The sequence below is a fragment of the Lynx canadensis genome, chromosome D4 (genome assembly GCF_007474595.2).
Source record: "Lynx canadensis isolate LIC74 chromosome D4, mLynCan4.pri.v2, whole genome shotgun sequence".
NCBI classification, from domain to species: Eukaryota; Metazoa; Chordata; class Mammalia; order Carnivora; family Felidae; genus Lynx; species Lynx canadensis.
In genome coordinates, this window is record NC_044315.2 from 16498436 (window position 1) to 16524449 (window position 26014).

At 42.1% G+C, this 26014-nt stretch overlaps 1 protein-coding gene across 1 annotated transcript in view; it reads left to right on the forward strand.

Annotated features, from left to right (window-relative positions):
• The window catches only part of RORB (RAR related orphan receptor B), a 57636-nt gene that overhangs the window by 11446 nt on the left and 20176 nt on the right, over positions 1-26014 (forward strand). Inside the window, exons 4-6 of the mRNA XM_032595511.1 lie at positions 3353-3754; positions 22930-23051; positions 24450-24582. Of these exons, the coding sequence (XP_032451402.1) occupies positions 3353-3754; positions 22930-23051; positions 24450-24582 (657 nt within the window). The remainder of the gene's footprint in view (positions 1-3352; positions 3755-22929; positions 23052-24449; positions 24583-26014) is intronic.

The window sequence follows — 26014 nt, forward strand, 5'->3', positions numbered from 1 at the left end:
CTTTTGTAGCTTCTGTTTGTATCACATATGTCAGTATCTCACTGGCCCAAAGCAGGTCACATTGAGAGGTGACACTGGGGCTCATGGGGTCCAGAGCCGACAACCAAGAAAGAATTCTTGAAGATGTCTTTTGGTGCAAAAAAAGTGATTTTATTAAAGCATGGGGACAGGACCCGTGGGCAGGAAGAGCTGCCAAGGAACCAGGAGAGACTGGTTATATACTGTGGGGTTGGGGGAGGTAAAGTCCCGGGAAGTTTCCAGAGAGATTTTCATATGCTAAAGACTCACAGGTTACTGAAGGCTGAGCTGTTGTCAAGCTAAAGTTGTTTTCCCTCTAGCAAAGCATTAACAGGAAGACAGTAAGGAGTTAGTTCCTGGAGAAACATTTTACTCTGCCTGCCTCAAGTATTTATCAATGCGCTGCAGGCCATAAGGAAATGGAGTTCTATATGCCATTTCCTTCAGCCTTTATTTCCCACAATCACTCTGGAGGGGTGATGGAGACCTTTAGGTCCTTCAGGACTATGATCTCTATCATTTTTTCCCCCTTTCCTTTGTTCTTGGGCAGCCAGGAGTGCCTGAGGAATATCACACATATCCCACCTGGGGGTAGGGGTTGGGGGGGGGGGGGTGTCGCCTGTCAGCTTGCCTTAAGCTCCCTCATCAACGTGCCCCTGAGGCAAGTGGTGAGGCAGGGTGCCTGCCTGGAATGAAAGGGCATTGCATATTTACACCAGGAAGGTCATAGAAATAGTTAAGAGGAATGAGGGTCATTAATGAAATCAATCTACCACAAGTATATTTCACCTAACTATAGAGTGCATGGAAATCTAAAGCAAGGTTTAAATGGAAAGGGTTTTAAAAGGAGGCACTGCATTTATGTCTCCATGATAGAAGAGCCTCCTCTTCTCAGTCTTTGCTCTCTAATAGATTTTAAACAAACAAATGCAAAAGCTCTTCTACTAAAGTAACTCAGAAAGTAATCTACTTCCACCAAAATCTTAATCTACCAATAGATAGAAATTTTGTATCACCCTCAGGAGTTCTGTAACAAATTGCTGTTCTGAACCTACCTGAATGCAAAAGACAGGTTAGCAAATAAAGAATGTCGCATTCATATCTTGCTGGGGGGGGGGGGGGGGAAGTCCTTCCTGAATCAAAAGTTATCATGATTTATTTTTTTTCTGATATAAAAAGTTTTTTCCCCAGAGAATTTATATTTATTTATTTATAAATTTATTTATTTAAAAATTATTATATTACATAATATATAATATTTGTAAAGTTATAATATAAAGGTACAAAGGAATGCTTTCCCTAAAATTTACTTTAGGATTTGCCCCATGGACAAACTGGAAATATCACCGCAATTAATAAGCAAATCCATGTGTCTCTGAGAAACAGAACCTAATAAAGATAGTATCTCTACCAACAAAGTTAAACACAATGATCTAAATGATTCGAGACGCTATTAAAATGACAGTAGAGGTAGAAAGGGGAGTTTGGTCTGAATTAAACAGATGAATTGTCTTCACTCAGAAAACTTACTGGATAAATCACCCCTTTGTTTTTCTATTTAGGCAGCGTCAGAATGCCTGCCTGAACATTTTTTTTTTTTTTTTTTTTTTTACTGAGGATTAAGGAAAAACAGGAAGTTTGGGCTGCTACAAATCCAGTCCTCATATCCACAATCCAGCAGGCAGGAAAGAAGAAAACAGTGAGCCCCAACACTGAGAAGTATCTGCAGCATTTCTATTTACCTCCTCTTATCCAGAATTTAATCTCATAGCTGCACCTGGCAGTGAGGGAGGCTGGGAAATGTGGTCTCCATTCTGAACAGCCGATGCTCAGATAAAATTTGATAACTCTGCAGCCAACAGAAGGAGAAGACGAGCACTGATGGAACACGGCCAGCGGGGAGGGGGGTGGCTCTAACACAGTAGGAATCTCTTCTGTGGGCCCTCTGTGCTGGAGAGTCCTTAAGCACTTCACCATGTAGTTATTTTCAGAAATCATTCTCACGAACCCGACTAACTGAATCCAGGAACTGGACCTGTTCCTACCCTCCACTTCCTTCTTTCTACATTCCCTGGGCTTCCAAATACCAACAGGTGATGAGAACACTGTCACGAAAGAAAAGAAAATAGAAACTCAGGAGCCTCCAAGTCTGCCGTAGTCCCCACCGTTAACATGAACTGCAGGACATAGTGTTTGATGATGCAGACAAGGTGGCCTCTCACTTAAAATATTCACAGCCTAAACTGGGAGTTGACAGTTTGTGAGGGAAAATGTCGATATCCATAACAAATCAGGAGGTCAAACTCTACCAGTTAAGAAACAATGAATTCAGATCAAAGCATCCTCAGATTACTCTGTGGCCTCTTAGAGACTTTTCCTCCTTTTTCCTCACGATGGCTAAGGATTTTGCCAGAAGAGAAGGGCAATATAAAACTTGGGGCTGGTAGAACAAGAAAGGAGGGGTAGCTGTGGGCTTCCTTGCTGAGTATTCGACTTAACAAGATTGCTGTTTTCCAAATATTCTTTGAATTGGATCCCAAAAGCCAGCTGAAGACAAATACTTACTTAAAATTGCGTTTATCACCCTGCCCCACAGTGTCGGTCTTACCCAACATGCTGTGTAGAAAATAGTGAGGGGGTGCCTGGGTGGCTCAGTCCGTTAAGCGTCCAACTTCGGCTCAGGTCATGATCTCTCAGTTCGTGAGTTCGAGCCCCTCATCGGGCTCTGTGCCGACAGCTCGGAGCCTGGAGCCTGCTTCGGATTCTGTGTCTCCCTCTCTCTCTGTTCCTCCCCCGCTTGTGTTTCCCTCTCTCTCTCTGTCTCTCACTCAAAAATAAATAAATAAACATTTATAATAAAAAGGTGAGGCATGTCCAGAGATTTAAAAAAAAATGAAAATGGTGAAATAATAGGGCCCTATCCAACAATCTAGGAACCCTAATGCTTAGTAGGGGAAGCTAATATTGAATGTCGGTTGACATTTTAACAGCAGGTACTATTTGTAGTTTTTGGTTTGTGTATTCCCCCCCCCCCCCCCCACACACGCAAAAAAGAACCAGGAAATATGCCTTCTAACTTCATGGCCATCAGAAATAAACTTAAGTCCTGGCATTCCTTCCTAGCTCACGGTTAGCTCTCGCTCTGCTCATAACACCAGCACAACACCCCTGAACATAGCCTTTCACCAAATGTGGGGTGCGAACGCATGGAGCCTTCCGCTATGGTGCTGGGATTTTGTGCGCTGGATGCTGAGGGGACAACCGTCCGTGACCCCTCGGATGGATCGGGAATGATAACCCCAAGTGCCCTCTTCTGCTTGTCTCTCCAACGCAGCTGTGAAGTTCGGGAGGATGTCCAAGAAGCAGAGGGACAGCCTGTACGCCGAGGTGCAGAAGCACCAGCAGCGGCTGCAGGAGCAGCGGCAGCAGCAGAGCGGGGAGGCGGAAGCCCTCGCCAGGGTCTACAGCGGCAGCATCAGCAACGGCCTGGGCAACCTGAGCAACGAGGCCGGCGGCGCCTACGCCAACGGACACGTCATCGACCTGCCCAAGTCCGAGGGCTATTACAGCGTGGATTCCGGCCAGCCGTCCCCTGATCAGTCAGGACTTGACATGACTGGAATCAAACAGATAAAGCAAGAACCTATCTATGACCTCACCTCCGTACCCAACTTGTTTACCTATAGCTCTTTCAACAACGGGCAGCTAGCACCCGGGATAACGATGACTGAAATCGGTAAGTGGCGGTCTCCTCCCCCACCTCGCTGTTGGCAATCGCGCTTTGAAGCTGCCATGGTCTTGTTTAGGCCGGGCATTTTCTCAGGTGTAGAGTCAATGACTTGCATTCGTGGCTTCTAAAGAAAAAAAAAATGATAATAATAAGACTGTCTGATTTAAAAAGTGCGTTGTAATAAATGGCATTGTTCTCCAGCCCCATAAAAGTTTATGTCAAGCAAAGGAGGAGAGAAGAAATTGAAAACGGAAAGACGCTATCTGTAAAGAACAGAACCTATCTGTTGGATTTGGGCTCAATTTGGCATAAACACGGGAATTTCAGCAAGAATTCTGAGTGATACTATTTAAAATAAAATAGGGAAGGGATGTAGAACGGGTATGTGATAACTGAATGAGCAGGGCTCCGATTCTTGCTCTAAGATAACTGGGGACAAACCGTAAGCAAATGGGACCTCAGTTTGCTTCTTTTCAAAGGCAGAGGGGTAGACCAGAAAGATGGCTAAGCCTCTTGTAAATCTGAATTCATGAATTCTACATGGGAATAGAGTCTGAATCACTGGCAGTGAAAAGAGGGTAGTCTGGAATGTCACGGAACATACGAGCAACAAATGAGCTACAGCGAACAGGGCTAGTCACAGGCACGATGGCATGCTTGCTTCAGCAACCTGACCCTCCTTTGGCTGCAGTGAGCTTTGATCCCTTAAGGCGTGGTCCTCAAGAGTGCCCTGTCCCTAGGTATGCGCTCTCCCGACCTGTTACAACTTTGTTTTACCCTGTTAAGCTCAGGAGTCTATTAAATGTTTAACCAGTTGAGCTCATCAACTAACTCCCATAAAAATATTGATGGTTTAACACAGCCTCCTGGGTACCGAGGCTGCATGTCTCTATCAGGCTTCGTTGTGGTATTTGGGGGCTGGGGGGTGGGGAGCAAGCTCGGTCTCGGGAACCTTGGAGCAACCTCCCCCTCTCATCCTGACCTCATCCTGGCCGAGCAGAGTCCTTAAGACCCAGGCCACCTGAGTTCAAATGCTGACTCTGGCTTCTTTCAGCTGGGATGAGTTGCTGGATCCCGGCTTCCTCCTCTTTAAAAAGAGAAAAGTGTTAGTTCCTAGATCACACGGTTGTAAGTAAGAATTAAATGAGTTCATACTCACAAAGCAGAGGGATGTTGGACACTCGGCAAGTGTTCAATTGCTCTTAGCTGTTATTATTTGGATGCCAGTCACCTTCTCTGTCTAAACTGTGAGTAGGAGCCCGGAGCCTACGAGTGTTTTAAATAAAGTTGACGTGAACACATAATGAAGCACACGCCATATGTATCCTGGCTACTTCTGCCATCTGGGTGAGGAAGAAGTGATGTTACACAGTTATACAACCTGAAACGTTATTTCTCTCGTTCAGCAATTTAGCACGTGACCGTGACTGAAGAGGTGATTGACAAAGCCCCTGTAAAGACATTCACAACTGAGAGACACAGAAAACAGAACATCCGCTATCGCAACAAAAGTTCATTATTCATTATTATTGCTCCCTTTAACCTTGTTTTTTAACAATGTCACAGGCACTTCACATACATTTAATTTTTACAAACACCCTATAAGTAAAAGTAGGATTCCCATTTTACAGATGTGGACACAGAGGCTTAGAGATGTCTCATGACCTTCCCAGGGTCCTTCGGGTCCACCAGGACAGTCTGATTCCAGAGTCCTTTTGCTTATCTATTACCCTGTTACCCGCTCTGGGGTTTAATATCCACGAACTGCACTGTCAACCAATAGGGACAGTCTTTTAAGGTGGGCTCACTCAATTTCCAAGAGACATGTTAAAAAGAAAAAGAAATAGGTTCCATTTTTTCCTTAATAGCTAAGTGTCTGAGTCTGCTACTGATTTTGAACATCTGTATAAAACATAATGAGGCAAAAACTCGTCATCGTCGGGCAGTCTTCTGCCCCGTACGAAGACTTAGAAAGTCTTCCAAGAATTCAGAAAGCAGTTTCTCTGTGATTTAGAATCAGTTGGAAGTATTAGGGAAAGAGAACTACAGCCAAAGCCATCAAGTCTGGGTACCCTTCTCCAAGTAACACTTCCTCTCTGGCCCTCAGTCTATTTATTTATGAACTGATGTATTTGGACTACATGGTTTCAAAACGCCTCCAGATTTTCTACAAACTTCGATGCTCAGAAAAAAGCCAGCATAGATTTTTCCTAACTAGTTCTCGGTACCACTAGTCTTTAGAGTTCTCTGGATATGCTGTCAAGTTTGGAGGTTTCTTCCATCAGACTGTCAGGCATGGAATTAGATTGTCGTGGCTGGTCTCAAATTTAGCAGGCAACTAAGCCAAAGTGTTGACTTGGTTCTCGTTTCGTTAACACAACAACGCCATCTAGTGGACACAAACTCCTGCCATGGGTATCAAAAGTAGGTACCTTTGGCGAGCGGCAGTAATGGGATACACTGTTCTTTCCTGCACCATCCAGAAAACTGCCACTCATTTCACGAAAACATTAAGTCCGCAACAGCATCGCTGGGCAGAAAGGCATCGGTAGTGTGGGGTGGTGGTATGATTCTAGAGCTGAAATTTGCCTGAGTTCAAAACCGGGTGTGCCCTTTCCCATGAGCAAGTTACCTAATAGCCTCTTTGAGTCTCAGTTGTAAACCTGGAACAATAGTAGTCCCACCAGTGTGTGTTGATGAAGTGAGTTAATATTCCTAAGTTCTTAGGACAGTACCAATCAAGCATTCGCCTTATTATAATAGAAATGGTATTGCAATTTCATTCATCTCACGATAATTAATAACATTACCAGCTGTTACAGACAATATAATTACCTTTTATTGAGCACCTACATTGTGCTGGCCAACGTCCTATATTTAATTTTCATAACAATTGTATTATGCCTATTATGGAAGTATGTTTATGTCCATTTTACAGATGGAAAAAAAGGCCCAGAAGTTACAAAACTTTAAAAAAAAAAAGAATAATAAACATACGAGCTCAGGTCTGAGAACATCAAATGCGATTCTTTGGACCATCATATTATATGTCCTCCCACCAGACAAAGGGAGCCCCTCGCAAGTTAGTTGGCATTCCCATAGCAAAACATGCTTGGTGTTTGTTGCCTGCCTGTTGCTTTTCTAAGTGCTGCAGAGGAGTTCTCAGAGTGGGAAAGCTGACCTTCTGACCTGACTTGATTTTTTTTAATGTTGATTTTCATTTTGAGAGAGACACAGAGAGACCCTCAAGCGGGGGAGGGGCAGAGAGAGAGAGGGAGACACAGAATCTAAAGCAGGCTCCGGGCTCTGAGCTGTCAGCACAGAGCCTAATGAGAGGCTCGAACCCGTGAACTGTAAGATCATGACCCGAGCTGAAGTCAGACGCTTAACCGACTGAGCCATTCAGATTCCCCTGACCTGACTTGATTAATGAGCATCTATACTAATCTAGCTGGTGACAAGCTGTCACAGAACAAACCCTATGCAGACAAAAGAGACAATCTGATTTTAGCCACATTTTTGACTGGGTGAATTGAAGGCTGTAAGGGCGCTACAGGATTTCTGAACATCGTGCCTGGCTGTTAGAAGCCCTGGTCTGCTTCCTCTGGTTTCTGAAGGAACAGTGAACTGTGTACAAGCAGGACACTATTCTGACATTGAATTATCATAAAAACAGCTGTAAAACCGGTTTTCGGACTAGTTCATGTAGAATATGGCCTTACAGCTTGGAATTGTTTAATAAAAATACATGTTTATGAACCATCAAACAGGGGTGCCTGGGTGGCTCAGTTGGTTAAGCGTCCGACTCTTGATTTGGGCTCAGGTCGAGTTCTCACATTTGGTGAGATTGAGCCCCACGTCAGGATCTAGAATGATGGTGTAGAGCCTGCTTGGGATTCTCTCTCTCCCTCTCTCTCTTTCCCTCCCCCCCACTCTCTCTCTCAAAATAAATGAATAAATATTTTATAAAAAGCATCAAACAAGTGTATAAGCAAAAGCAGGCAGATCCCAAAAAGTAAGCTTAAGGAATATCATCAGAGTCAGGAATATCCCCCAGAAAATCCAAACTTGTCTTTCTAAAAATGTACCAAAGAAACTACAGACTTCTTAGGTTAAGGACCTAAGACTCAATGTAAGGAGAGAAGTGTAGAAAATGCATGTTAGCCATTTTGAACCTCATAGCAATGCCTTCAAATGGGTAGTGACGAAATCATTCCATTGTGCAGATGAAGAAATTAGGGGATTTTCCTTGAACAGAGTGAGTTAAGTGGTAAAGCTTAAATTCCAACGTAGGTTACTACCTCAGACTGCCAGGCGTTCTTTCAAAAACATATTTTTGAAATGTGCCAGGCACTCACAACCAGCAGACCGTGGCTCCTGCCCTCACCGGCTACGACGTGGACATGAAGAAAAATCATTGCAATTCAGTGCGTCCTTTACTGTAAGTCCTGGGCATGATGTTACCACAAACCCTCCTGGAGGTGAGGAAGAGGGGGGTATGGCTTGCCCCAAGCCATATCTCTTATCAGAGATGGCTTCTTCCCATGGTCTTGGTAAGACAAAACAAAATGTGGATAAACAAACAAAAATATGAAACATGTCAAGAATTATACCCTTGGGTTTCTCAAAATCCCATCGGAGAAAAAGCGATGAAGTAACGCAGGGACAAAAGTAAGCTGCAAATGAATATTTAGGCAGGAGTATTAACTGGGTTTAGCTGGAATTTCACTGCAAGCTGGCATGAGGATGTGTTCTATCTTGGGTAAAATTTTGCAGTGGTTGGTGGTAGGGAGGGGATGCTGGGGAAGGAGTACCCGGCAAGCAAGCAAAGAATAAAGGGGAGACTCTTGTATGCCCTCCCCGCCGTCGCTCTCAGATGGGCTGGGGGATTCCGCAGGACTAATACTCTTAACAAAAGCCCATTTAAGTTCAAAGATGATTGATAATGTATCTGTGAGGAGCTAGACAATAAGATAGTCCAAATAACCAAACAAATGCTTTCATTTCTTTTTAATTTTTTTAAGTTTGTTGATTTGTTTGCTTGTTTTAATTTACATCCAAATTAGTTAGTATATAGTGCAACAATGATTTCAGAAGTAGGTTCCTCAGTGCCCCTTACCCATTTAGCCCATCCCCCCTCCCACAACCCCTCCACTAACCCTCCGTTTGTTCTCCATATCTCTTTTGTTCTCCATATCTCTTATGTTCTCCATATCTCTTATGTTTTGTCCCCCTCCCTATTTTTGTATTATTTTTGCTTCCCTTCCCTTATGTTCATCTGTTTTGTATCTTAAAGTCCTCATATGAAAGAAGTCATATGATATTTGTCTTTCTCTGACTAAATGCGCTCAGCATAATACCCTCCAGTTCCATCCACATAGTTGCAAATGGCCAGATTTCATTCTTTTTGATTATCGAGTAATACTCCATTGTGTATATATATATATATATATATATATACATATATATATATATATATACCACACCTTCTAATCCATTTATCCATCGATGGACATGTGGGCTCTTTGCCTACTTTGGCTATTGTTGATAGTGCTGCTATGAACATTGGGGTGCATGTGCCCCTTCAAAACAGCATACCTGTATCCCTCGGATAAATACCTAGTATTGCAATTGCTGGGTCATAGGGTAGTTCTGATTTTTTGAGGAACCTCCATACTGTTTTCCAGAGTGGCTGCTGCACCAGTGTGCATTCCCACCAGCCGTGCAAAAGTGTTCCTCTTTCTCCTCATCCTCACCAACATCTGCTGTTGCCTGAGTTGTTCATGTTAGCCATTCCGACAGGTGTGAGGTGGTATCTCATTGTGGTTTTGTGTTGTATTTCCCTGATGATGAGTGGTGTTCAGTATTTTTTCATGTGTCGGTTGGCCATCTGGATGTCTACTTTGGAGAAGTGTCTATTCGTGTCTTTTGCCCATTTCTTCACTGGATTATTTGTTTTTTGGGTGTTGAGTTTGGTAAGTTCTTTATAAATTTTGGATACGAACCCTTTATCTGACATGTCGTTTGCAAGTACCTTCTCCCATTCCGTTGGTTGCCTTTTAGTTTTGCTGATTGTTTCCTTCGCTGTGCAGAAGCTTTTTATTTTGATGAGGTCCCAATAGTTCATTTTTGCTTTTGGTTCCCTTGCCTCTGGAGAGGTGTTGAGTAAGAAGTTACTGCAGCCAAGATCAAAAAGGTTTTTGCCTGCTTTCTCCTCGAGGATTTTGATGGCTTCCTGTCTTACATTTAGGTCTTTCATCCATTTTGAGTTTATTTTTGTGTATGGTATAAGAAAGTGATCCCGGTTCATTCTTACGCATGTCACTGTCCAGTTTTCCCAGCACCACTTGCTGAAGAGACTCTCTTTACCCCATTGAATATTCTTTCCTGCTTTGTCAAAGATTAGGTGGCCATACATTTGTGGGTAAGTTTATTTATTTATTTTGAGAGAGAAAGAGAGCAAGTGAGTAAGGGAGGGACAGAGAGAGAGGGAAAGGGAGAGAGAGGGACAGGGAGAGAGAGAATCCCAAGCAGGCTCTGTGCTGACAGGCCCATGTGGGGCTCGAACTCACAAACCTTGAGATTGTGACCTGAGCTGAAACTAAGAGTCGGGTGTTTAACAGACCAAGCCACCCAGGTGCCCTGCAAATATGCTTTTAAAAACAGTAGGGGAAATCCATCAAGGGAGCTGTGAGACTAAGGGGATAAACTGCCTTTTACACACATTACCTGAGTTGGCTGTTGTATTTAGTAATTTTCTGTCCAGATAAAGGCAAAGAAATATGAACTCCTTGGTCTCGCCTATATAATCTTAAATGTAGATTTAGTTTCATCTTTCTTGTGTGTTCTATTTATGGAGCCTGAAATTTTAAGCATCAAAACTAGACGTAAACCTCTTTTTTGAAAAAAGTTACCTGTTCCAGATGCTGAGTATTAATAGAGGAGAGTACAAAAAGAGAGGAGTATGAAAGTGATATAGTCCCTTCCACTACCACTTTATTCTATGAAGTCTACACAGAGACAGAGTGAATATCGCTAGTGTGTTTTATTTGGGGGATTCTATCAAGATTGCTGTTTTAATCGTTACTTATTAACACCAAGCAGGTGCTGTGGTCTTAAGGCAGCACCTTTAATGACACATGCTTCTACAGATCAATCTTCTATAACTGCTTAAATCTATGTATGCATATTCACATGTATATTTAATAAATATACATTTCTCTATGCATATTTAACTACTCATTCAGATATGGTACAGGGAATAGAATTTAACTCTACCTACATATTTCCCTCGTCCCTCTCATGGCACTGGTAGCAAAGACAGGTAGGCACGCGATTCCAGAACAACTGTCTGCTTAGTCATTGAAATGGATAAAAATAGAGTAAATGAGAAAAATGATTCGAGCAATAGGGGAAAAGGAAAATGCAGTGTTGTTTGTTTTTCCTGTCTTGCTTTTGGAGAAGACACCTTGTGAGCTTCCACTGTTCTCTAATACCTCTTGCTCCCTTCCCCAACCACAGGCCCTTTGCAGGTAGTTTAGAGACCACGTTGAAATTGAGAGTCCTTACTCTACATGCTCGCCATGTGACTTTGTTCAAACTTGGTTCAGCTTTCTGAGGCTCCGTCTCTTCATCTGAAAAATCAGGTGGATTGCATATAATGACTTTGAAAAACTATGACTCTCCCACCTTGTGGTGGGAGCTTTGATCCTATGTATAGACATTCCCTTTGTTACAGCCACTTCCCAAAGAGAAGGGTAGGGTGGTGGAGAGGGGGGCTTGCTGGCAACTAGACTGTCCTGAGAGAAGCTCAAACCCTAGCCTGAGACCATGGCCAGCCCTGCCTCCTTCACAGGGAGGAAGACCTTAGGGGGTGGGATGACCCTGTCCGTGACGCAGTTAATAACCACAGTCAAACCAGAACTATGTACCAGCGTCTTCTCTCCATTCCTGCTCCTGAAAAAACAAAACAAAACAAAAACAAGAAACCAGATTAAAATGAGCATCAAGGATAACCAGAGGCAGCTGAAAAAGAAGGTGGCAACCAATCTCCAAATGCCCCAAGTTTAGGTACATTCAACGTAAAGGATGAAATGCTGTACAGACATAGCTTCAAGGTAAATCCACCTGTCCTCACCTCCCAGACCTAGCCAGATCACCTTGGTCAGGTCTTACTCGACTCCTCTGAAATTTTAACACCCCTTTGTTCTTTGCCACCTACAGGAGAGGCTGCTATTTCTGGAATCCTGCTTTCTATCTTAAAAGAAATTTCCTGAGTATGGGGACTGGGCTAATCAACTCCATTTGTCACATTTCTGGGATCTCTACCGTGGTCACACTATTGTATTGACCAGTCCGTAGCCATGCATTATTCTAGAGTGTCCTAGGATCAGGGAACTATAGTTCTTTTCTAGGGTCATTCAAATCCATATCCTTCTAGATTTTCTTCAATAACCTCACAAAGATGATCTAAAATCACCCACTGATATGTTGCACCCACTTTAGTATCATGCTCAGTGCAGCAATTCTCCACAACTGGAGTAAATGGCATAATGGATACAAAAGTACTTTGTGACCAGCAAGGCTCTATAAAGAAATATAAATATGGCTTACATTATAAGCAATACAAAGACGTACATGCAATTCAGGTATTTGTACATGAATGCATATTAGTCCCTACATGCTTGTACCCCCACTAATACAGCTTTCCTAATGTGCTAGCATTCGCTAGGTGAGGTAATTATTCCAACTCACCTTTTCGAATTTCAGTTGAAAATGTGCAAAATTGAGGCGCCTGGGTGGCTCACTCGGTCAAGCGTCCGACTTCAGCTCAGGTCATGATTTCACAGTTGGTGGGTTCGAGCCCCACGTCAGGCTCTGTGCTGACAGCTCAGAGCCTGGAGCCTGCTTCAGATTCTGTGTCTCCCTCTCTCTCCGCCCCTCCCCTGCTCACACTCTGTGTCTCTCTGTCTCTCAAAAATAAACAAACATTAAATTTTTTTTTACAAAAATGCGCAAAATTGATCTTCCTCAGTGGACTTTTCCTAGAGATACGAGTTTGGGATTAATTTTTGATTCAGAATTCAGAACATCGTAAGAAAACTCTAAAATCCACCAGCCAATCAATCAATCAATAAACATTGAGAAGCTGCCAGAAAACCAATTCCACTTTATATACTCAATTTTAAAAGCCATAGTAGATATGAAATATTCCACAGTAAGGAAGAGGAAAGGAGAGAGAGATTCTGCCTATGGCTTGTGGAGGGAGGAAATGTCTATGCTTATAAGGTAGCCTCTGAAATAGCCCCCATGTCAGAAGAGCGTTTCAGGTCATTGAGAGCTTTGACACTAGCTCTTGGTGAGAGCCCTGAGTTGCTTTTCCACTGACTGGAGTGGATATGTACCACTTTCACCCTAGTCTCAAGCACCTATTTTGGGAAGAACTGGTTAAGGTTAACCATGTGTTCCACATGGGCCATGGAACACAGACATGGCATTTGATGGCCAGGTGACTGGAGGTGAATACACTCGGGTTTTGTTGGCAGAAGATACAACCAACTTCAGAGGCTCTCCTGCTCAACAGGTACAGGATTTACCTCTGTGATGTTCACAAATGTGGGGAGATCTGTTGGAAGTGTTCCAAGCTGGAAAGACTTTTTGTTTGTTTGTTTTACTTTATTATTGCTTTGCTTTTATTTTAGGATATAAACTTTTTCCTGTGACAAAATGCCTTCAACGCCGAGGAGAAAAAATTTTGCTCTTTAAATTTGAGTCACATTTGTAAGACTCATTGTGGAACTGCTCTGTGGTTTTCAGACAGGTTTGTCGTAGGACGATTTGGTGCTAGATGACTTAGAAAAAACTTATTTTAAAACACTAGTCAATTAAAGGCCTTATTTAAGTAATCAAGTTACTTTTAAAATTTTAGATTAAATGTTTGAAAATGTAAAAGTTACCTCCAAAGATTTCCTCTGAATTAGTTTTTCCTTAAGGTCAGAAGTACATTGACTAAAGGGGAGGAGGAGGAAATTAACGGTCAATCCAGGGCACCTGGGTGGCTCAGTCAGTTAAGCGTCCAACTCTTTTTTTTTTTCTAATATTTATTTATTTATTTTGAGAGAGAGAGAGAGAGAGTGCGAGGAGGGGAGGGGCAGAGAGAGAGGGAGACACCGAATCCAAAGCAGGCTCCAGGCTCTGAGCTGTCAGCACAGAGCCCAAACTCAGGACTCAAACTCACAAACCTGAGTTTGATCATGACCTGAGCCAAAGTTGGATGCTTAACCGACTGAGCCACCTACGCGCCCCAAGCATCCAACTCTTAAATTTTTTATTTTTTAACATTTATTCATTTTTTTGATAGAGAGAGACAGATTGTGAGTGGGGGCCGAAGCAAGCTGCAGGCTCTGAACTGACAGCACAGAGCCCAACGCGGGGCTCGAACTCACGGACCGTGAGATCATGACCTGAGCTGAAGTCAGATGCTTAACCGACTGAGCTACCCAGGTGCCCCCCCGCCAAGCATCCAATTCTTGATTTGATTTTGGCTCAGGTCATGATCTCACAGTTAGCGAGTTGGAGGCTTGCATTGGGCTCCGTGCTGACAGTGCGGAGCCTGCTTGGGATTCTCTCTCTCTCAAAAATAAATAAATAAACTTTAAAATTAATTACCTAACAGTCAATCCGTATGCCAACAAAATCCAAATAGAAAAAGTCAATCCTAATGATGGCCCTGAGCAGTTTTCATAATTAGGTTTTCATCATTTGTGACCCACTAATTGTCCTTTGGGTAGGGTATGGAGGTGCAGTTTTTTTCAAGAGAGCAGGGAAGGATTTTAATGGGCTCTGACTTACCTTGTTCTTGTTTGTTCCATCTGAGACTCTTCAAATGCTTTTCAGACTGTGAGCTGTACCCTCACTGTCTGTAACTCTGAAAGACTTCCCCTTATGAATCAAAACAAAGAGAAATTCCCACGTAGCCCCTCAGACTCAAGTCGCCATGCTTCACACAGCCCTTAGAAGATGTCTCTGCTGCTAAATCCTTCTGTAGATAGAAAATCAAACCCAAAGACACTAAGACTCTAAGATATTAAGTGACGTCCCAAAGGGCACAAAGGAGAAGTCTAAAGGGGTCCATATTGGCTTCTGCTGTTTTACAAGATAGCTCCCTTAGAACTCATCAACTCTAGGGCATTGAAGTAAGTTGATGTCTTCTGATTGTTCTTTGAAGGAGATCTTTCACTGTGAAAGTTAACTTTGAAATGTAATGTTTTCATAATAGACTCTTTCTCAATTTTATCAGCTAGTTTGAAGAAAAGAAACTATAATTTCCCCCCAAGTTAGACATATACCATTGCAATAAAACAAAACACTTGGCGATTCCAAACACCTTTCCATTATTAAATTATTAAGAAAGCCGCCCCTTGATGGTTCATTTCTTTTGCTGCTTGTGATGCTTTTTTCATTTGGTTTTAACACAAATGCTGGATAAATTCTTTCAGTTTTTCTTTATGCTTTAGATTGTGCTTCCTTTCCTTCTATTAAAATGCTCTTACCTGAGCCTCCCGAAATTTGAGAAAATATTAGCCATTTTATTAACCATCCATTCATTCAGTCTTTGCTCAGATATTACTATTACTTATCTGATTTTTTCATTGTTTTTCTCTATGTTCCTATTTTGTTGAACTGTGTGGATCACCTTTTCATCATTTTTTATAGTTAAGGACATCATCTCTTATTTTGCTAATGTATTTTTTTCTGAAGAACTCTACGAACATTTTGGTTTCAGTCCACATGAAGTACAAATCTGTTATACCAGTTTTTGATAAAATAATTGGCAATAGAATTTGTATGAAAAGGAGACCAGAAGCTCTCTTAATTCACTGGTGAGGGAGTAATGGTGGTTAGACGGTGAAAGTGAGCCAACAAAGGGACTGTGGGTTATTTATGCCCCAGCTCCTTCTTAAAAGAATTTGAGAAACTTAAATGCTAAAAATATACTACTTTCCTGTCGAGGCTATGCGTCACTAATAGGTGGCTGTTTTAATTAAGCTTAAAGGTTGTTGATGTTTTTATGCTGACAGCACAATTCTATTTATGCTAGAAAAACAATAATCACTAAGTAGAGATGAGAAAAACCAGAAAGTCTTAAAATTGACATTGTCCTCTCTGACACTGTCTCCTAGTGCATCCTAACCAGTACACTTGTTCTATTTAATGACAGAAAATGTACAAAACTAGCGGTCTATGGTCAAAAAGCAAAATGCACGCTTGGTTAAATGTTTCACTTTTCAACCAGTTGTTCTAATATATTATAGTCACTGCCTCGGAGTGTGGATTCTGAGGAATCGTGATATCCCAAAAACTTAACACAGGCACTTAAAACTCGCCTTGAGCAAGTCCGTAGAGATATCCTGGCATTCATTCAAAGTAAATCCCCTAAGAATTCCACTTTCACACTAGTAGTACAAACGAAACAGAGAATTGAGTGGTTCTCTAGATCCTTAAGGCAAGTGATAAATTAAAAATTCATTAATCATTTTGATGGAGGCTGAGATACAGTATTTTAGGGAGGATACTGCCAAGTTTAAAAGAAATCTCTTGTGGAGGAAAATGAATAGAGGGTATAGTTCACCAAGAAGAAGCTGTACTTTCTCATAAAAAAAAAAAAAAGGAGGGGGAGGAGAAAAAATTAGGAAGTTCAGATGCAACCCCCTCTAGTCCTATATATAGCGTGGAGTCTCAGCTTTCTCGCCTTGGTACAGTTGGGCCACGGTGCTCTTGGTAATAACACTGAAAGCAGCAGTTTTTAAAGATATACTCAACTTTCCCCGCTCCCAGGATGTGGGATTCTAATGAAACCACCTGTGTAATCCGTGTCAGAGATGCTGCAGCCTTTGGAGAGCACCGTTTGCTGAAATGTCTAGTGAGGGCTAAAATAAGCCCCTTTGGTGGAAAAAAACCCGCTGAGTGGTTGAAATCAGAGTTGCAGAAGGTCACTTGCTATTTTAAAAGCTGCAAGCTGGTCCTCATTTTATAGCATCACAGTTATAAACAAGAAATTGTCACCTTGCTTGTCAGTTTATGTATTTCTCGCTGAAATAGACACACGTAGCCTTTTTTTCTGCAGAGAATTAATTAATTTGGACGACTTGTTTCCAAACTGCTTTGCTGTGCGGAGCAGTATATATGAAAAACTATTTTTCGTGTATTTCTTTAAGGGTTACTTCCAAATATTATTTTTGGCATTGTGCTATGATTAGCTTTTTAAAAATTTTTTAATGTTTATTTTACTCTTGAGAGAGAGAGAGCGAGCGCACATGCAAGTGGGAGAGGGGCAGAGAGAGGGAGACACAGAATCTGAAGCAGGCTCCGAGTGATCCGCACAGAGCCTGACATACAGCTCAAACTTGTGATCTGTGAGATCATGACCCGAGCCGAAGTCGGACGCTTAACCGACTGAGGCACCCAGGCACCCCTTTCTTTTTTTTTTTTTAATGTTTTAATTTTGTTTAATGTTTATTTATTTTTGAGAGAGAGAGAGACAGAATGTGAGCAGGGGAGGGGCAGAGAGAGGGAAACAGAATCTGAAGCAGGCTCCAGGCTCTGAGCTGTCATCACAGAGCCCGACTTGGGGCTCAAACTCACGGACTCGAGATCATGACCTGAGCCAAAGTCAGACGCTTAACGGACTGAGCCACCCAAGAGCTCCAATGTTATGATTGATCTTTAAAACTCCCTTTACCTTTGTGAACTTTATCATATGCATCTCAACCATCTCTAAATGCTTTAAGGAAAGACTTCCTTCCTACTTTTTTGATTTATTCAACAGATCATGATGAAGATTGATGTGGATGGGGGAGAGGTGCGCACAGAGACTAGGGAGCCAACTCACTTCTGGAATTATTTAGATACAGTCCATTTGGAAATGGAAGAAAGAGGTTAGCTCCAGCCCCAGGGTTCTGTAATTTTTGCACACACCACTGAGAATTACCGTCAATTTTATTCCAGCTTTCTCTGCAAAATTTTAATTTTTCTCTTCTTATCGCCCACATCATAAGTGGATTTAAGATTACACCTAAGAGTTCCAGAGAAGTGTGACAATTTTAAAAATATTTTTTTTAGAATTTTTTCATCAACGATGGTAATTTGCTTATATCAGTTACTTTCTTTATTATTTTATTTTTTTATATCAGTTACTTTCTCTTTATTGGGGGACAATTGGCATACAAAAATCTGTTCCTATTATTAAATATGCAACTCAGTGAGTTTGGAGATACGTGTACCAAAATCTGTGCCATAAACATTTCCCTATAACAGTTATTTTAAAGATTTCTAGGATGACTCCTACACTTGACTCAGATGTTGTTATTTCTATCTCATAAAGAAAATTACTTAATATGTGAAGTTACCAACTCTATTAGTCGCTTATAAGTCTTGTGTGCCAACAAGCCTTCCTTCAAGAAAAGTAGCAGGGTCAAAGTCTAAAAACAAACAGCCATTTTATGGGGGGGGGGGGCGGTGGCAGGGGTAGAGAGAAAGTGAGAGCAAGCCATTTTTTCATACAATTTATAAACAGAAATAAGGATCATAGACTTGATATTAACCTGTAATTACACACCCAGTTTTCCCTTGCCAGCATCTATGTTTGCATTTCACCTCACCAGGATCGAAAAGAAGTGACTGAGCATATAAAATTGTTTTTTTCTCATTCCTTGACATCGTTTTATAAACTAGCAAAGCAGCTTGCGTACTCTCAGTGAGCGAGACAAACCACTATCTCACTGAACATGTACAGAACACATATACAATCTTAACTCCTGAGAAAATGTAGCTGCGTGTTCCTATCCACTTTCGAAATATCTAGCCTCATCCCTGATATCAGGAAGAGCAGAGGGTAGAGTTCATGGACATTGCTTCTCAGGGCGGGAAACTTTCCCCTTTGCCAGTCACCTGGGCCATACTGCTGTCGAACCCCTCATCCCAGCACCGTGCGGGCGGGCTCTGTCTTTAACATGTGCCATCCAGGGCCCACGCTGGTTAAAGAATCCGACAAGAACTGGGCCCTAACAAGCAACTGCAATCCAAGTCCGGGAAACGGATGAAGGGTGTGCGATTGCCCAGAAAGATTCTCTGTCCTCTACTCTTTTACCTCAGTCTCTTTGTCTGGGCTTCTCATGTGGTCGGTCCCTGGAGAGGACTGCGTTTACTATTACCTTTTCTGTTTTTCCAGGCAAGGACTCTTGAAAGTTCCTTTGGCTCCTAGCAGGAACTTTGTATACTGTGTTCTTTGTCTCTCCCTTTGTCCCCTTCCTCTTAAATCCTTCTCCCCTTTTCACAACCGCAGACTCTCAGTCCAGGCAGACCATCTCCTCTAATGGCCATGCATCTTTCTCATCGACAGAACGCGCCCTCGGGCCCTGCTCCCGTGGGACCAAGTCTAGCTTTACCCTGTGTTTTATTGACCTGAGCCTTGAGAGGGCCGTCAGGTTTTGCATGTGGCTTGCCTCTGCATGGCAGACCCATGGAACAAAGTGGGGAAGGGCTGTCCTGCAGCTGCCACTACTGTGTCTTTACTGTCGCTGATAGTTATAAATCTTATGTCAAACAGAGATTTGCCTTCTATTTCTCGCCACAAGGGCAGGGGAAATAATAGCGCACGTTTGATGTTTGACCTCAAAGCCATCGTGCGTGCTTAGGCTTTAAGATGTCACGGTTCGAGGGGCACCTGGGTGGCTCAGTCGATAAGCGTCCGACTTCAACTCAGGTCATGAGCTCACGGTTCGTGATTTCGAGCCCCGCATCGGGCTCTGTGCTGACAGCTCAGAGCCTAGAGCCTGCTTCGGATTCTGTGTCTCCCTCTCTCTCTCTGCTCCTCCCCCACTCACACTCTGTCTCTCTCTCAAAAATAAATAAACGTTAAAAAAAAAAAAAGATCTCACGGTGACGGTACAGAGCAAGTTACATAATACAGTACAGAGCCTGCTTGGGATTCTCTTTCTCCCTCTCTCTCTCTGTCCCACCCGTGCTTGCACGCACACTCTCTCTCTCTCTCAAAATAAATTAAAAAATAAAAAAAGATTTTTGAACAAAGGATCAGTATAAGCTTTCTAAAATCCTTGTGAAATAAAGCAGAAAATGGAAGAGTGGGTGGGTGGGTGGATGGATGGACGGATGGATAGATGGACATTTTCAATATTACCTTTATTAACTCAACATTGGTTGAGCACCTTCCATATTTAATGTTCTCTCCACCCCCTCTCAGCCACATCTTCTGGTCCTGTACATAATATATCAGAACTGTCTTGAATCCAGAACCTCCTCGTATCTTGCTTGAATGATCACCAACCCTGATTAATCTCACATACTCCCTAATGCCACTTCATCTTTCTGCCATGGCCAAGGTCACCTTTGTAAGACAAAAAACTGACCGTGTCGTTCTCCTGCTTCACAGCTTCTACTAGCTCCCCGTTGCCTAAAGTTAAAATCCAGATTCCTCGGCGTGCCTTACTCAGCTGTCGGATCTCTAGTGACAATTTCCTTGCCTGGTCTCATTTCTCCCCATCTCTCCATGCACTCTGTGCCGTAAGCACGATAGTGTTCTTGCCGGGAAAGACAACCTGATTTCAAAACACCACTTGCTAGCTCTATAAAAATGGATCTAAAGTCACTCCCTCATTCCCTCAGTAAGAGGGAAATTGGTTGTAAAAGGTAAGGACTGTAAGGACATGACATGTAATATGAGAAATTATCTAGCTCCTAACTAGCTTTCTATCTGTACCTTTGTAATATCACTCCCTCTACCTGAGGTATACCTATCTCTTCTCCATGTGACAAACCTCTCCTCAGACCCAGATCAACAGGCATCTTCTCTGTGGTTATATTCCAGCCTCCTCCAGACTGAGTTAGATACATTCTTATTTGAGCTCCCTCAATAACTCATGGGCATTTATTATATCATGATATGATATGATATGATATGATGATACAATATGATATGATGATATGATACATGATATTGTAAGATCCTTTTAAAAAAAGAGACAACATCCTTTTTTAAAAAAAATCTATACTTTATAACCTGGTTCATAATAGCCTTTCAAAAAATATTTGTTGAACGAGTATATGAAGTCACTTGTGCTGGGCTCTACAGTCCAGCTCTTGAAGAATTCACACAACCTCGAAGGGTAAGAAACAAACAGACCCAAACAAATAACCACAGTGCAAGTCTGAGCGGAATAAGAGCTCTGGAGGTAGAATCAAGTGTAACAGCCGCCGACCCCTCTACCAAAGGGCCAGGGGAGGAGGGAAACCTTCACCAGAAATGGACATCTGAGCTGAGTCCTAAAGCCTGTGTGTGGATTTAACTTCCAATTTTGCCTTAACCTGTCCATGTATTTATTATGCCCACTCCTTCCTCCTTATGCCCTACACCCCCAAGCTTTCGTGGCAGAAGGCTAGAGAATTTTTAAACCTTGGCCAGTAGTTCCCAGGAGATGCCATAAAGGAACAGATAAAGAGTTTTTCATAATGCAATTTTGAGTGGCAGCTGTAGTTTTGCTTATAAACCCTGAAGCCTGTAAATTACTGACAAATCAGCATATCTTTGAAGATGAAAACAGACTACACCAAGAAGATAAAGGTTTGAAAACTAGAAAGCCATAGAAATCTTATGTTTTCATTATATACTGACTGAGAAATAGATATGTTTTTTTTTAGCTTCTAAGTAATTAGACTGCCCAAGTGAAATTGAAAAATGATGAACCATGACATCTATTTTAATATGATGTATAAAGTAATTCCTGCCCCTTTTTTTTAACAACATAGGAGGATATTCAATAAAATTTGCATATAGGATTTTTTAAAGAAAGGATTTTAGAATATGATAAGCGATGAAAGTCTAGAAATGCTAAATGAGGAACCCAATAGAGCATGACTATAATCCTAAGTTAGCATTTTGTAGCATCTTCTACATCTAGCACTTGATGGTTCTGATTGAGAAACTCTAGTAAACATTGAAATGGCTTCCTTCAGTAGCACTGACTCCAAAATTAAATACCTCTGTTTTGTGCCAATTGGAGTCATCGCATTGCTTCCCTGATGACAAATTCTACAGAATGTCCTAATAATGATAATTATGAGTACCATTTATTCAGTGTTTGTAATATGCCAGGCAGTGCGCTCTACAAGATTTTTTATTTTTGGAAAGTTCATTAGAGGTGCAAGCTTCCATTTTCTTATTCTCTACATCACCAAAGCTCAATATATTTCATACCACATATACCAGAAGCTTAGCGAGGTAAAAGGAAGGTACTTACAAGCACTGCTTTGAGAGTTATCCTGGAGAAATGAAATATGGCTATTTAGAAAGAACAGAAATTGCATTTGAAATGGCATGACCTAAAACACTAGAAAAAATCTATTTCTCTATTAGCCAAGAACAGTTATCAGGCAGACAATGTGGTCATCTTCCTTTCTACTCAGGCCCCCCAGACAGAATCCCTGTGTCCTTTGGTTTCCCAAGATGTCACCTTCTTCAAAGAGCTGGGGGGATTTTGAGGGAACCTCCTCACAGCTGTATCTAACTTCAGGGAACTCGCTGCAGATTTTTGAGAAATCTGCCGTGTCTGGTTCTGTTGCTCAATTTCCATACCTCCAAATCCAGAATGTTCAATATTGAAAGTTTAATACCAAATACAACTCATTTGAGGTAAACAGCCCCCAAAGACTTGATTGTGTTTGTTCCTGCTTTTTTGTGAATGTAATCCTTTTCTCTTTTTAACCTTTTTAAAGAAAAGCTCTAGTGATTCTAAAGATATTTTAAAGTCTTTGGACCATACATGTCAAGACTGTTAGTGGAATTTTAGGCCACAGAGTAGGAAACATGGTCGTTTGTATTTATTTTTAAAATAATTATTTGAACACTCTACAACTCATAAGCCCTCAGATTTGTGACCAGAAGGGGGAAGTAAAGGCAGTAAATTTTGATTAAAAGACTGAAAATTGGGAGGGAAAAAAAAGGACAACAGTTTGGAGATTGTTAGGTAGAGAGTAAGTAGTGTTAAAGACAGTCGAGTACAACTGAAGGGTCTCCAAAGGTATTCCGGTGGTAAACGTGAAGCGCTTGTTTCTTTGCAGAGCGAGAATGTATTCACGAGCCCTCAAACTGACATTCTTTCCCACAGATCGAATTGCACAGAACATCATTAAGTCCCACCTGGAGACGTGTCAGTACACCACGGAGGAGCTGCACCAGCTGGCATGGCAGACCCACACCTACGAGGAAATTAAAGCCTATCAGAGCAAGGTACTCTGGGAAACTATGACAATGTTTCTCCCTGTGATGTCTCTATTTCCGGCTTCTCACTCAGCGTTATTGACATTTGGGGCTGGATAAGCCTTTGTGTAGGGACTTGTCCTGCACGCTGTAGGATGGTTAGCATCATCCCTCGTCTCTACCCACTAGATGCCAGTAGCAACCCCCTCACACACACAGTTGTCACAAGCAGGTGTCTCCAAATGTTCCCTGGAAGGCAAAACCGCCCCAATTAAAAAAAAAAAAAAAAACCACTGCCCTATTTAAGTGACCAGGGAGACTGTGCCCACATCAGATGACTTTAGAACCTTTTCACGGTGGCTTCCTGGGGCCAGGCAAGGAAGAGAAACGATTGAGAAACTATAGCAGTAATAATAGTTGTAAATCTATACTACAAAGATATGCAATAAAGCACCTTTAATGTTTCTCTTGCCCTACATGTTTAAAAGGGCCAAAGGAAAAAAAAAAAAAAAGACAATTCACCTCATCTTATTACCATTATTCTTTTGATTGCTACTTTGTCCATTAGAGAAATTTTTAAGAGAAGGAATTTGCTGCTGTTATATATTCACGTTACTTTCCTGTGGGGTTGATAGCCACAATTACAAGATCTACTAGTAAATGACTGGTATTATCATTTTATTTTAAATAAAATATATAAGTGTGTCTATATCTGAACATATGATTACAAAATACTGATTTTTCTCCATGGGAACAATCATATCTTACCCCTTTTATGTAAATAAGGAAACAAAAGCATAGGTATTGTTATGGTCAATAAAAAGCAGAATCAATACACTTGGATTTATGTTTCCAGTTGCGAAGAAAATAACCCCAGGATCAAAATACATTTCTGAGATTCTATATTACTTAAGAGAGTGATTTGATTTGAGGTCTTTTCCCGTGAAATTCTTTTTATACCAAAAAAGCAACCTCCGTAAGTTCTGGGAAAAGAACACAACGTAAAAATCTTACAGATATAGTGTCTGCTAGGCACACATAAAAGTGACCGTACAGAAGCCTGGGAACGAAATCACTAGTCCTCAGTGCAAAAGTTTGTTTTCACAAAACGGACTAAGAGCCTGAGTTTGTTTAGGTGAGCAGAAGGAGGAGAAAGAGAGTAAAGAAACTGTACATATCTATCTTTACATATTATTGCAGTGTTTCCATTATTTCGGTCTCAGTACATTGACATTTGTGCTGTAGCAAGGCTCAAACAGGGCAAAACAGTCTGTTCGAAAATACTGTCTTCCTCTTTGGAAGGAGTGGGGTAGAGTCCCACCTTGGGCCCCAAGTGACGGGTGAGCTCCAGGAGGGAAACCCTGAATGTTGCATTGACTCTCCACGTTGCTTTTGCTCTATGTACGTTGTGTGTCTCGTCTCTTGAAGTCCAGGGAAGCACTATGGCAGCAATGCGCCATCCAGATCACTCATGCCATCCAGTACGTGGTAGAGTTTGCAAAGCGGATAACGGGCTTCATGGAGCTCTGTCAAAATGATCAGATTCTACTTCTGAAGTCAGGTAAGCGAGGAGAAGATTCATGGGTGGGGCACCTGTTTTAGCCTGGGAGGTGGTCAACCCTTTGCTCAGTGTTGGCTGTAGAAAAATCTTCCTTCCAGTATGTAGTTCATTTTTACCACCCACACTGTCCGCCAACTCCCAAAGGAAACTCTCAGTAATAAAAATGCCCTGATACTCATTCAGTTCCCCTTTGAAGTCAAACACAATTTTGCTTATTGAAAGTGGAGCTATTAATTGCGGAGGTTGAGATACCCAGCTTGACAGGCAGTGCAAGTAATTAGCGTGTCAAGGTGGCTGAATTGCTGAGCTGGCTCTAAAATGCACTACTTGCCTTCTGTTGGGGTGGGGGGGGAAATCCAGGCTAGCAGAGCTCTGCCTCTGTGGTCATCTCCAATCATTTTAATGAGGATAGCCTGCAGCCAGTATAGACCCGGAGAAACTCCCTGAGCTCTAATCCTTCCCTCCCCTTCTTCCAACACATGCTCTGCGACACACGCACACTTAGGAAGGAGCTCAAGAAATTCCGCACATGACTGACCTCACGGATGGTATTACCCAAACAGGAAACAAATTTTCTTTCCCTGACCCCCAGCTTTGAAAGTAGAAAATAAGAGCCGCCATGGTGTTTGTTAACCCTCATGGACCTGGGCCAGAGTGCTAAGCATAACATGTATACGTGTGCGTGTGATAACCCACCTGCGTATGTTAATGTTTGCCCATGACAGCTCGTTTAGTCTCGTGACACCAGTATTATTTCCATCTTACAGAAGGAGGGGGAGATTCAGAGAAGTGAAAGGCTGTGTTCAATATCACAAAGCCAACGTATGGCAAAGCTGGCATTTGAACTTGGGCCAAATAGGGTATAAGTCGCTGCTGCTTCCTCACCACGTGATTAAAGTTGATGCAGATCTTGACCCAAACATGAACTTGACCTATCAGTTATCTATTGCTGGCTAAAAACAACCCCAGAACTTAGTTAAGATGACAGTAATCATTTATTTTGCTCCCAAAGCTACAATGTGAGCAGGGCTCAGCAAGGAATGCTCCATGTGGTGTTCACTGAGGGACTTGACGGAAGGCAGGAGGATCCGCTTTTAAATTGTCTCCCTCACACGGCTGGCACTGTGTGCTGATTGACGATCCCGAGTTTGGCCAAGGCTCTGAGCCACAGGCCCCAGTTCCTCTCCATGTCAGTGTCTCCATGGGCCCCTTGGACTTTCTCATAGCATGGTTGTGAGGTTTCAAAAGCTAGCACGCCAAGAGAACAAGGCCACGGTGCATCGCATTTTTCTGGCTTACCTTTAAAAGTCATGCAGTGCTATTTCCACCCCACTGTATTGGTCAAGGCAGCCATGACGGCTCACCTGGGCTCAAGGGTAGATGAACTGGATCTACCCTTTTTTTTTTTAAGTTTATTTATTTATTTTGAGAG